The 12,898-nt window shown below is 31.4% G+C and overlaps 2 protein-coding genes across 2 annotated transcripts; both read right to left on the minus strand.

Moving 5' to 3' along the window:
• Positions 1 to 5,150: 5,150 nt before the first annotated feature.
• On the minus strand, positions 5,151 to 7,702 carry LOC123218489 (photosynthetic NDH subunit of subcomplex B 1, chloroplastic-like). The gene is made up of 7 exons (XM_044639955.1): positions 7,176 to 7,702; positions 6,862 to 7,012; positions 6,525 to 6,715; positions 6,172 to 6,429; positions 5,983 to 6,088; positions 5,764 to 5,849; positions 5,151 to 5,438 (listed from the first exon to the last, which is right to left on the minus strand). Exons 1-7 carry the CDS (start codon positions 7,691 to 7,693, stop codon positions 5,273 to 5,275), a joined length of 1,476 nt encoding a protein of 491 aa, XP_044495890.1. The 5' UTR covers positions 7,694 to 7,702; the 3' UTR covers positions 5,151 to 5,272.
• Positions 7,703 to 10,370: 2,668 nt separating this feature from the next.
• On the minus strand, positions 10,371 to 12,244 carry LOC123218397 (probable WRKY transcription factor 40). The gene is made up of 4 exons (XM_044639849.1): positions 11,874 to 12,244; positions 11,457 to 11,789; positions 11,230 to 11,346; positions 10,371 to 11,038 (listed from the first exon to the last, which is right to left on the minus strand). Exons 1-4 carry the CDS (start codon positions 12,033 to 12,035, stop codon positions 10,685 to 10,687), a joined length of 966 nt encoding a protein of 321 aa, XP_044495784.1. The 5' UTR covers positions 12,036 to 12,244; the 3' UTR covers positions 10,371 to 10,684.
• Between the last annotated feature and the right edge of the window lie 654 nt (positions 12,245 to 12,898).

Here is a 12,898-nt window from a genome sequence, read left to right on the forward strand (position 1 = left end):
AAAATGTTTTGACTGGTCTAAAAACATTGTTCCTTAAGAATCAACCAATGAAGGAATGTTTGATGTTGCCAATAAATTAAAAGTATAAGAAATTTAAGCATATTCTTGTTCACCATGCACCACTGTTGTGGGTAAAAATATTTCACTATAAATCTCAACACAAAATTTGATTCCATTACACTATTCTGTCAATCTCACTTTTAAGATTTCTCCTATACATGTATATATACTCCTCTAAAACACAATCTCTAAAGCTAATCCCTATAGCATCTACCAAGATCTTCAATGGATTATTTTTAAGTTTAAGTTTGTGGATATAACATTTTGTCAACTACCCTTTTGAAGTTGTTTCTCTCCAATGCCTAATTTTCTTTATTTTGACTGGTATCCTAGCTAGATATATGGCTGAAAATCATTCCTTGAGTACCAAGATTTTGCAGGAAATTTTGAGTTAAATCTGACTCAAAGAGACTAATGTCATTTTGCATTAATTAGTTTTCAAGAAGTACCATAAACAGTCTAAAGTTTCATATATGCCAACAAAGGATAAATTGCTAAGGTTGGTTAAACAAAATATAGAAATAATAAAATTATATGTACTTATGATGGGTATCAAATTGGATATTAATAATAATGTGTCACTATGTGATTGAATAATTTTATATTAAGGATAAAGTAACACTCAATTATATAGTGATATCGTATTATTACTATCCAAATTGATATTTATTATATGTACATATAATATTAGTCAATATAAAAATCAAAACTAGTGATTTGCATTTGTTTTGAATATGTTCAAAATTAAGAAGAAATAAATTGAAGTGTATATGAAAGAGTAGTGTTATATACACCCAATTTTGAAATGATGTGTCATCATATAATTGGATGTTATTTTATCCGTAATTTAAAATCACTCAATCACAAAATGACATATAATCTCGATGTCTAATTAAATACATAAAATTGAGTGTACATAGTTTTATTGATATAATTCAAAAAAATTATGAAAATTCTTGTTTTGAGTCTAAATTATTATTTATACATATGCTTTGCACATTTAACTAATGCCTTTATAAGAGTTTAAACCAATTTTATACAAGACTTAAGGGCTTAATGGTTTTAATACCCCTTTTCAAATGTTGACATATATATCATATATTAATTAAAATAGCCACTTTTTTGTTTTTTATACATATATAATCATATTTTTTTCACTATACAAATATAACAATTTTTTAGTTAAATTTTTTTTAAAAAAAGAGAAGATTTTAAGATTTAGAGTAATCTTGCCATAGTCGGATAGGTTAATCGACTAGTCAAATATATTATTTTATATCTTACCTGAGTAAATAAAAAATTTAAGAATATTTTAGATATTTTATATTTTAAACTATATAAATATAATAGATAAAAAAGTAACATCAATATATATAGGAAAAAAAAAGTTATTTTAATTAATATTTCCATTTATATTGTGAATATTGAGAATATCGATACAATTTATAATGGTATCTTTCAAACCCCTTTTATAAATGAATTAAAACGATACCAAATGCATTAAGAATCATCTTTTAAATTGCAAATGAAGGAAGTGCGAAGATAACTTCCACCTACAAAAGCCTGAGCATAAATTAATTAATTATGTAATTAGCCTTTTGATTATAATAGTGAAAGATGAAAGGCACAAAGGGGGTGCATATTGCAAGGTTTGCAAATTGCAGCCAATCTTAAAAGCAAACTTTGCATAATAGAGGTAGACATAGACCTTTTCAATGTCTTTGTTTGTGTTAAATTTCTTAGTATAATTACATTAATTAATTAATTAATTACAAGTTGGTGGCAAAGCAATTAAAAATCTATACAAAAATAAAATAAATTTAGTGGAAAAGTAGCTAGCTTTTTTCTTGGCACTTGGCACCATATGGGTGTTGGTGGTCCATAAACTAGAAAACAGGTGGTCCCTTTGAATTGCTTATGAATTACCTTATATTAACATCATTAGTTAAAGAGTGAATGCCCTTTTAAGAACTATGTTATTAATTTTCTTGGGTCCAAAAGCAAGTCTTTTTATAAAATAAATTATTAATAAATGGCATTTAATTTTAGTGGATCCAAAAATTATACATGGTTCTTAAATATTGACCTAGACTTAGCTTAATGTGTGTCGATACATGGGATTGGTTCATTTATATGTTAAAATTGAAAGTGGGTATCAGAGTGTCAGATTAATTGATCATGTGATCTAAATAATGTGTTAGAACCTTTCAAAGAAAGGCCAAAACTGAAAGTTTTAAATATCCTTATGATGCTTTCAAATTAGAGCACATGCAACAAAAAATAAAATTTAAGAGATTCGATGATAGTGGGCAGTGAAAAGTGTTTATGCTCGAGTTAATATTCAACTATCGAATTTTAACTATTACAACTTTGAAGTAGAAAAAAAATAAGAGAACACAAGTTAGAGTCTATCAGTTTTTATTAAAGAACCGAATTCTAGATGTAGATGTTAGAACTGTATGACAATGACTTTAGTTTGTAATATATACCCAAATACAATAAAGGATTGTGTCGAGTTAAATCACATCATGTTATAGATTGTATTGTACCACGACCCATGGCATAACAAGACCTAGGGCACAACCCACATGGGCTGATCTCCATAGGCCCTTAGTAGACTGATTAACGTGTTTTTATAATTGACTCGTCATATATATATATATATATTTTTTTATAGCCTATCCATAGGCCCATGCCCTAAGGTCCCTAGCACTACTTGCATAGCCCATGGGCCTAACTAGACTTGCAATTTTACATGTTGACTCAAGTTTTTTGACATGTCTATATATAGCATGTGATGTCATGAGTAGATTGGATTGGGTTTGTTAGAAAAACCTTTTTGGGGGGCTTAAGAGATATTATCGCATCACATATTCACATATAAATGGAAAGTGGAAGTTGTATAGGACCTCATTGTCCCTCTTTATGATGTATTATTCATTTTAGAGCAAAGTGTTCTTAAAAATAAATTTCACAACTACAAAACATCTAAAATACTAATTTAGTATGCCAATCAATTACAAGTACAACGGGTTACATTTAGATTTCAAATTTGACTTTAACTAACACAATAAATTAAGAAGGCAAAGGCAATTAATTTTCATACCTTCGAACTTTAGAGTACCAAAATTTTCATAGCTTTTAAAAAGAGTACCAAATCAATCATATGTAAATATGTACCTTATGACACTTTACACACATCTTGGGGCTTCACCCAAGGACCCACTTTGTACATGTGGGTCCAAGTCGGGTCAGTTCAGGCCCAAATAGGCCTCATAAATCCTAAAAATAAAAATATGATAAATTAAAAATATATATATGAAAAGGAGTCCGAATTCTTCAGGAATTTGTCTTAATTTGTGGCTAATAATACCACATATATATCAATTAAATAAATAAATAATAGATAAGAGATCATGGGCCGTACAAGCCGAAAATGCATCCTCTAAAGGGCAGATTAATCAATTAATTTAATTTGTAGAATTCTCTTGAATCATTAAAAAGCAATGCCAGGAGATGGCTGGTAAGCCAAAACAAGCTTATATTTATTTAATTTGGATAATTTTTTTGGGCACATTAATTACCTTGAGTAGAGAATATAAATCATAGGCTAGAACAAATATTGTACAAAGCATCACTGCTTTTTATTTTTAGAATTATTCATGTATTAAATATGGGAAAAATTAATTACAATGATTAGAATTACAGAGGTTTATATGAAATTAATTAATTATCTCTACACGTATTGAAACCGAATTTAAAAATAGGTGACTTTGAGTAATTTTGTTATCATGAGATTAATTAAGTTTTTTTTTTTTAAATTTGTCGAGCATATATGATGTATACAATGAGGGCTTTTTTGATATTTTTTAATATGTGTACGCATGATTTTTTTTATATTTTCCAATAGGTGTGTTTATTGATACGTGTGATGTGATCAGATATTTTTGCTGATACTACTGTCAGGAAGCAAAGCACAATTGTTTGTGCCTTGAGGTGTTTTTTGTTAGGCCCAGAGATTATTTCCCATTCAAATTTTAATACAAAAATAAATATACATTTTTAAGATTTTGAAAACCTAATTATTTACTCATAATTCAGTTTATATTAAAAATTTCAGTTAAAATTAAGATAAAATTATTATTTATTAAAAAAATTTTAAAAGTTAACCCTCAAATCCCTACCCAAATCACTTTTTTCACTTTAAATTTAAAAATTTTATAATTTTTCTCTATCCAAAGTTTTTAAGTTTTAAAAAATAACTATTTTACCCTAAAATCCTTAGGTTTTCTTTCTCCTCTCTTCGGCTATGGGAACTATTTAAAAACGAGACCGAGAACCGACTGCCATCTCTGACAGCCGAAAAGACGTCTCTTCATTAACGTCTAAGAAGAGATGGAGACATCCGTTGTCCCTTGAGGTGTTTTTTGTTATGATCATTTTGGTGTCTCTGTTTTTATTAAACTAATCTATTTCCTTCTTGTGCTAAAATAGTGTCATAAAGGGTATATCAATTACTCGGTGAATCAAACACTTACTATGGTGTATTTCAGAAAGAAAATTGCATGGGTAACAGAGTTCCCTTTTGGGTACATAAAAGATCCTCAATATGTAGGGAGCATTTCAAGTCTTCTTGCATGTCTGTCTGGGATATTTGTTCATGATACATTTGGAAACGAAGGAAGACCCAGCCACTCGTGCGAAGCCTCTCTCATAATTAAAGAGTTGTAGTAGACTGACTAGTCATATGAAAGAATCACATGTGCAAATAATTTGCCCAAAATTCTCTTCAGGCGCTTTTGCTTTAAGTAGGGTACTTTTTGATCTTTGATTGTTTGCTTTTGTTGACAATTTTCTGTGTGAGTAGGCAATTTGTAATTACATTGACTCATTCTTTATTCATGTTAACTTTAGAATCATTTTTTCTCCATATGATGCTTTTTTTAATTAGATTCACCATTTAGAAGAATGATTAACTGCTAGACTCCCATTTTTTCCCCTCTGTGATGCTATTCAAGCATGGTGTATGCTTGTTTTATATGCTTACTAACATTCTGCAAATAAGCTTATTTTTCATCTTTCAATGTAACTTCTATAGGTGAAAGCTTTTGTGCTGGTTCACTATCATACTTTCTTAATTTCAATATACAATTGAAAGTAAGCAGAAAGAAAACAAAATGATATGAAGTGAAAAAATAACAATTTTCTCTGTTCAGGTTAGAGCTAGAGATTCATTAAAAATTTCCATTGCATTTATCACATCCTGAACTTCAATGTCTGCTAATATTCCTGTCTTAGATGGAACAATAGTGCACTTCTTCTCTTCTGCATTGGGAATAAATAGTCTTCCCTTCAGCTCAGAACTAAACAATGCAATGCTGTAAAAGAATGGCAACAAAGAGATGAGTTATAATTCTCTCTTTAGGGTAAATGCATGGCTTCATCAAAGGGTAAATTTATTCATAATCAAATGTGGAAGATGGACAAAGACAAAGGGTAAATTTATTCATAATCAAATGTGGAAGATGGACAAAGACTCTTTCTATAGAGAAGCTTATGATAAATTTATGAAACATTGAGGGAGGCTTCTGATGATTTCTGGCAATTCTGAAAAAATCACAGGGACATGCTACCGAATTCGAAATCAATCAAGTCTAATTTATCAAATAGTATAAAGAAAACACAGAAGAACTGGGAACCAACCTTGGCTTTCCACGTGCATTCGCGAGTTGAAGAGCTGCTGTATTTGTAGCTATCACACCAGCTGAATCATTGATGAGAGCAGCCAGCTGAGGAAAATGAGTGTTTTAACATTAGAATTCTATGGCATCATTTTGTTCACATTTGGATTTTTTCTGTTTTCCTTTCACTTTGAAAAGATTATTGTCACACATCAAAAAGAGTCCAAGATCACAAACACACCTGTCCAGGGGTGGTGATGAACACAATATTCGTATCCTCATCAACAATTTCCTCTACATTTTCCCTTTCTTTCTCATGTGGAATCACAAAAAGTGGTGTAACTCTCCTGTTTCATGTTACATCAGAATTTCAAATTCCCTTTCATTGATTGGAATAGTTCCTTCGGGGAAAAGAAAATCAATTGTGTACCTTGTTCCCTCAGCTATTTCAGCCCATTTTTGTAGTTGGAGCAAGCTATCAGTATCTCCTCTAGACTGCATTGAGGCCTTTGAATCTGATTCTATCCCATGAATCACAACATATTTTCCTTTCTCCACACCTGCATTCTTATACTTCCCTGCTACAGCCTCCTTCAGTCTCCTTGAAAGCAAAACTCTCAGTGGGGGCACCGGTGTCCTTGGCACGCTGCGGAATGGTCTCCCTAACCAATCAACCATCTGCTGGTACCTAAATCAAGCCACCGAATTCAGAAACTAAAATCTTTTAATAGAATATCAAAGTCATGCAATGCTTTCTTTTGTCAATTGTATTGCAGAACTCACATGTTGTAGCCCCCTTCTGAAAGATTCATGCTCTCAGCAGTAAATGTTTGGGACAGAAGCAAGCCTGCTCCAGCTGCATTTACATTTGGGTATATATAGCTAACTCTATCCCGAGCGGTCGACATAAACAAGAAAGCTGCATGGCCAAGCCCCGCCAATTTTGTCGATAAGATCATGTCGTAGTACCTATTCTGCAAATGTGCATAACAATTCAACCCAAAATTGATCGCCTCTGTAAGTTGTAATATGCGCATTGTGAAGAGATTCTAGTTGCTAGTTTGAGATCTCATTGTAATAAAATGATATTTGATTCCCTTTACAATACAATTATGCACACCTTAATTGCTCCGATCATGTTAGTGTACTCATCTGGTTCAGGCCAATCATCATCAGGATCATAAACATCAGCCCACCTCACATTCTTGTTCATCTCATAAGTTTGTTTCCCTCTGGCTGTTGTTATCACATCCACCTGAACTCCAGGATACCTTGTAAAATTAACCAAACACACAGTAATTAATTGACATTAAGATAGTTATATAAATAATGTGACACCCCGGCAGCTGTTATATTTGTGTGATGAAATTATGAGTTGAAATTAAGGGAGGATGCTCTCTAGGTCCCACTATAGAGGAAGCAATTTTTATTTACCTGTCCTTGAGCAATTGAATAACAGGAAAGAATAGCAAGTTTTCATAGACACCACCAGAGACAACACAGCAACATCTTCTAACATCGCCTCTGATTTTGAGAGGCAAAGAAGCAAGTTCAACAGTGTATCCCATTGGGAACTTCAAGAAGCCATAAGGGTTGTCAGGATTATCAGGTAGTCTAGGATCTTCCTCTTGCTTGCCATCTGCAAACAATGAGCCATACTCCATGTCAGGGTCCTCTCCATCATCAAAAAGGTCAAACCAAGGGTTTTTCTTGTTTGCTTGAGTGATATGAATAGGGAGAGAAGATGGTGATCTTTTGGAAAGGTAGCCTGGCTGAGTAAAGAATAAAGGTTTGGTGAAATGAGCTGATGGAAGTGAAAATGGGGATGAGAGAAATGGAAAAGTAGTAGTTTTAGGTAGTAATGAAGTTGGTGATGCCATTGGTATTGAGTTTGAGCTTGTTCTTGAAGCATACTTTAGTTGAATTTGTGCTGGATTTGTGGATGTTATCATGGTATCATGATTATGTGTGTGTGGAAGGAGGTTGGATAAGTGGGCCCTTCTATTCTCATTCTCATGCACTTTCTTTTTATCCCTTCTCATTTCCTTTCCTCAACTGTTCTCAAAACACATAAATATTGTTTGCTTGCAAGAGGTTTAAAAGAAAATGAGAAACATAAATGAGAAGAAGTTGCCTATTAAAAATACATATTCTTGGAATCACTCCCTAAAATATAAACACATTTTGAGTCACATTATTAATACATTGATATATATTTGTGCTTCAAATTAAAAGATTGATTTTCTAACTGACTAAAACTATGTATACACATTTTTTAGTGTATAATTAAATATATAAATGATGTGTCATTATATAATTGGGTGATTTTAAATTAAGAATAAAATAACACTCAATCACATAATGACATATCATCTGTGTATTTAATTATATACTCAAAAGTGCACATAACATTGCTCTTTCCAACTATATATTTCAATTTTCTGTGAAACCTGTCTTCTTCATAAGAATAAGTTTATTATAAAAATCAATTGGTTGATTTTAAAAATGATATTAAAACTCATGGTTTCTGCAAGAACCTGCAAGTTTCATTTAGGCTTATTGTTTTGGCTATGTCTGTTGGATGAATCTCTTTGACATGGATGTGTTTATTGGGTGATCCAAATTGGAATGGATGCAAGTATGGACAGTGTAAACCCTAAATGACGCCTATTGTTTCCTACCAAAACATGGATTCTACAAGAAAGCAAACTTTATTTAGGGTTTATATTAGATACACTGACTAGTTTGCTTAAATGTGAAATGAATCTTGCCTAAACACCTAATTAAAGCCAACATGGATTTGCTGTTTATTTGAGTTTAGGGTTTACTTTTCCTAGCTTATTTCTCTTTCTAGGTTGTGTAGAGAATGTCTAATGTGATACATGATTTGAGGAAAGTAGAGAATTCAAGATTGTACATAATGTCATAAAAAGGTAATATCAACTAGTGATATGGGAATGACTAACAAAGAAGGGGTTGTATATAAAGTCTAATGTAAACACTTTTAGACTTCATTAGTAACAAAAACCATTTAGAAGAGGGTTAATAACATAGATTATCAAGATAAATTTTCTTTGGGTACAATGGATGGTTCAAATTGAAATTTTTTATATCTAAATCTTCTAATCATGCATATTAAACTAATAAAAACTTAAGTTATTATTCGAGGATAATATAAAAGATTCAAATCCTGGCAAAAAAAACATAAGCTTATATTAGTTAATATGCATGATTAGCTAGAAGGCTTGGTTGTGTGAAGTTTCAACTTGAATTGCCCATTATATCCAAAACACATTTATATTAAAATATATATTATGATCATTTTTCTCAATGGTCTTGTTAATATCAAAAATTCAAAGGTGTTTAAAAAATACACGTGGATAAAATATATTTATCTTATTAATATAATTGTCAGATCTACATATTCAACAATATGTGGCCCCTCATTTTACGTCTACCATTCACATACTTAGTATAATCTCTTTTAACAAACTTTCTTATTTCATTAATTCTTGACTCTTTTTTTTACAAATCACATGAGATTCCACCTAAAACCTAAACCTTATTGACAATGTGTTTCCGACAAGATATCGAAAAAATATAGTTTGAATCTTATGTTTGAATCTAATCTAAAGTCAATAAACAAATTTGACTAAATTCTAAAAACTATGTACGCAAACCAAGCATCCTCAAACTACCTAGTCTAAACAACCAACTAGACAAATATCTTGACAAAACAAATAAATGATGAGTAGAAGAATAATACCCAACTTAGATGAGAAAACATGTCAATGTAGAGATAATGAATGAAAATGGATTATGTAGGGGCTTGTTTAGATTCAATGGGTTTTTTTATTTGTGTGAAAGAGTGAATATAGATAGTGCCAAGGGACTAGAAAAAATGTAAAATGTACTAATTTTAATTTATGACTTTCAGTAGTGCTATTAAATATAATTTCTCATATTAATGTCAAAAGAGTGGAGAATAATATTTTATAGAATTATATTTTTTTTATAATTTAAATACAATATTATAAAACAAATAAATAAATAAAGCTGTATTTGTTTTTTTTTTTTTTAATTTTAGGTTTTGGGTGATGTCTTGTGAGAGAAATTATTTGAGTCTATAATTTTATTAAACTTTGAATGTGCATTAATTTATTAGTGCATTCTTTTCCTCTCTCCTTCCTCAAGTCTTCTCAAACCATTCGATTATATCTTTTCTCATATCTATTTTCTTCTATAAAAATAATAATAATAATAATAATCAATTGGTTGATTTTAAAAAGATTAAAAGACAATTTTATTTTTATCTCCGATAAAAACTTGACGAGAGAAAGGGAACAGATATGGTGAGAAAGAGACTATTAATGGGAGAAGTAGATGATTTTGGAAAGTCAATTAACAACTAAAAGGAGATGAACATCAAAGAAGAGAAAAAAAACTTTTAAAAAATGATTACTTTTTAAATTTTAAATTAAAATAAATTATTAGATTTTTAAATTAAAAAATATAATAAAATTTTAATTTTTTAAATATTTTTAACTAAATAATATTTTTATCCTTAATTTTAATAATAAATTTTTAAAATTTTATAAATGATATTGCCAGAATTCGCTAAACCTTGAGTGAAGATAAATCTTATAGCCTTTTATAAATGATATGGAAGTTTTAGTAAAATCTAATATTTTTAAGCCCAACTACATGTTTCAGTTTGGGCTAACTTGTCTACTCATGTAGAGGGACAGTTGAATATTATTTATATTCAAATCTATATTCACCTCTCAATTGAACATCAAAAATTACTATTGGACTTTTCGTTTTTCTCTGCAATGTTTCTATTTACAAATTGCTCAGTATTTTCTGCGTCAACATTCTAACAATTAACTCTGAAATGCATAAACTTCAACTCTTCTTCTACTCTGACTTAATTGTAATTAACTTCACCACTTGTCCGCTGAATTATGCTGAAACATTCTTCCTGAAATTGCAGCAGCCAGAGCCGTTGTGAAATTCGGATCTTTTGTCAACGTAGACGCCATCTGCTCCACCAAAAACTTCTTCATTTCCGGTGCTTCAATTCTCGGCTTCACCACTCTGTCATTACCGCTTGACTTTGATTTTGCCAGATCGAACGAGATGGGGGAGCCATGGGGCGCCGACTTGGGCACTGAGCCCACCATGGTTCCGCCCCGGCTCGGCCCTGATGTTGAGTCTATTAGTGAAGGGTACGGATGGTTGTGCTCACCTTCATAAGTTGCAACCAATACAGATTGATCCTCAACACTTCTCTGAACCTGAACAAATTTACCAAATATCACTCAATAATCAAACTACGCAGCCCACACACAAATAGGTATATTATTATGTGACTGAATATTACTTTTTTTTCTTAATTCAAAATCAGTTAATTACATATACATTTGGGTACAGATTGTTTTATAGTTATAATAATGAAACAGGCTTAAGATTTCAGCTAGATAAGGACCTTCTTTTTGACAGGGCAGCTTGGAGCAAAAGAGCATTTGAAGTAAGCTCTGGGAGAGGGGTTATCTCTTGTGACTTTTTGGCCATATTTTCTCCATTGATATCCATCTTTCACTACCTGTAACACATTCAAACTTCGATGATCAATCACATGAACCAACATTTGAATCTAATTTTGCGATAATTGATCAATATTTTATGCAAACTATGAATGGTTTTTGGGCTTACAAGTCCAGTATCGGAGGCGTCAGTCCTGTAATGGACTCTAGAAATCTTTGGCTTGATGGTTTCTTCTCTTGGTTTCTTGCAGGATTCTTCTTCAGTTGAGCTGCTTTCAGAGTTTCCAATGTTTCCATTATTGTTGTTGTTGTTGTTGTTGTTGTTACTGCTTTCCGATTTTCTTTTCTTTGAAGAACTAATCTCTTTCTCAGGATTTTTGCTCATATAATCCACCAATTGGCTCCGCAAAGCATTGTAGTTCTCACACATCACTGTTAACATTTCAGTCAACTTCTTGTTTTCTTCACTCAATCGGTTCAATTCCTCCACTAAAGCTAGACTCTGCAAATTAAAACACAACAAGATTAGCTTTATAATCAACACCAAAACTCTCCATTTTAAGAGATTTATACATATTGAACTTACCTCTTCTTTCACAGAAACCCTTGTTCCAAGCCCAGAAACATTGCTTGGCAACTCTTTCTTCTTTGGCGAGGGCGGCGGCTGTAAGTGAAGCTCATCGTTGAATAATTTCAGAGGCTTAGAATTAAGATCCAACGAGGTATTAACCCATGAAAAAGACTCCATAACCTTTCTCTTTCTCAAATTAAAACACTTGTTAAGATTCCCCTTGCAAAAATAAGATAAATAGAGCTAAAAGATAGATAGAGTTGCAGGGAGGAAACAAGGAGGAAGTGGAGATAGAGAGAGAGGGGTACGGGTTGAAGATAAGATAAATATACTAGCAAGGAGCTGCCAATGGCATGTGCTGGAATTGAAGGTTAGATATAGAAAAATATTATAAAAGAATGGGAAATGAGCACGAGTATTTATATAGTATTAGCTAGAGGAAAGTGGGTGATATGTCGGTTACTTTGGTTTGAAAATCCTTGCCAATTTGTCAAAGTCAAGCACGACAAAAAATAAAAAGAGCTAAGAAAGATGGGCCAGTTCCACTTGGTGAAGGATGATGAGTGAATTTCTTAATCAACTAAAAAAGTTAAAAACTTTTGGAAGGGAGAAAGGAATGGAAGTTCAACGTGACCAGCTGCTTCTTCGTCCATATATTAATTTATTTCTTTATTTGAATAAATAAATGTAAGGATTACTTTTCGCCCACGTTTCATTTGAAGCATTTTCCACGTTACATCTTTCACCGTTATTTTGTCCAAAGGGATTTTTTTTTTTTCTACAAGCAGATTTTAAATGTTGGTTTTTTTTATACATGGGTATATATTTTTTATAGATAACAATTCGTTCCAAAAAATTGGGCCTTCAATCTACTTTTACTAGAATAAGGAATGCATTCTTTGATAAAGATAAAGACAGAGATGAAGATTTCTAAAAATTTTCACAATTGAGAATGAGAACAAAAACAAAGATTAATATATATTTAACTCGTTCTCTCTTTGGCATGCCCCTTATCTAGTTTATTCTTTTTTTTTTATATA

Source organism: Mangifera indica, chromosome 6, assembly GCF_011075055.1.
Source record: "Mangifera indica cultivar Alphonso chromosome 6, CATAS_Mindica_2.1, whole genome shotgun sequence".
Classification (NCBI taxonomy): domain Eukaryota; kingdom Viridiplantae; phylum Streptophyta; class Magnoliopsida; order Sapindales; family Anacardiaceae; genus Mangifera; species Mangifera indica.

Coding starts and splice junctions, on each gene's coding strand:
- LOC123218489 (XM_044639955.1), bottom strand. CDS start 7,693: ATGATAACATCCACAAATCCAGCACAAATTCAACTAAAGTATGCTTCA. Junction 7,013..7,175: donor ATTCAATTGCTCAAGGACAG/GTAAATAAAAAT, acceptor TAATTTTACAAG/GTATCCTGGAGTTCAGGTGG. Junction 5,850..5,982: donor TCATCACCACCCCTGGACAG/GTGTGTTTGTGA, acceptor CATTTTCCTCAG/CTGGCTGCTCTCATCAATGA.
- LOC123218397 (XM_044639849.1), bottom strand. CDS start 12,035: ATGGAGTCTTTTTCATGGGTTAATACCTCGTTGGATCTTAATTCTAAG. Junction 11,347..11,456: donor ACGCCTCCGATACTGGACTT/GTAAGCCCAAAA, acceptor AATGTGTTACAG/GTAGTGAAAGATGGATATCA. Junction 11,039..11,229: donor GCTGCCCTGTCAAAAAGAAG/GTCCTTATCTAG, acceptor AAATTTGTTCAG/GTTCAGAGAAGTGTTGAGGA.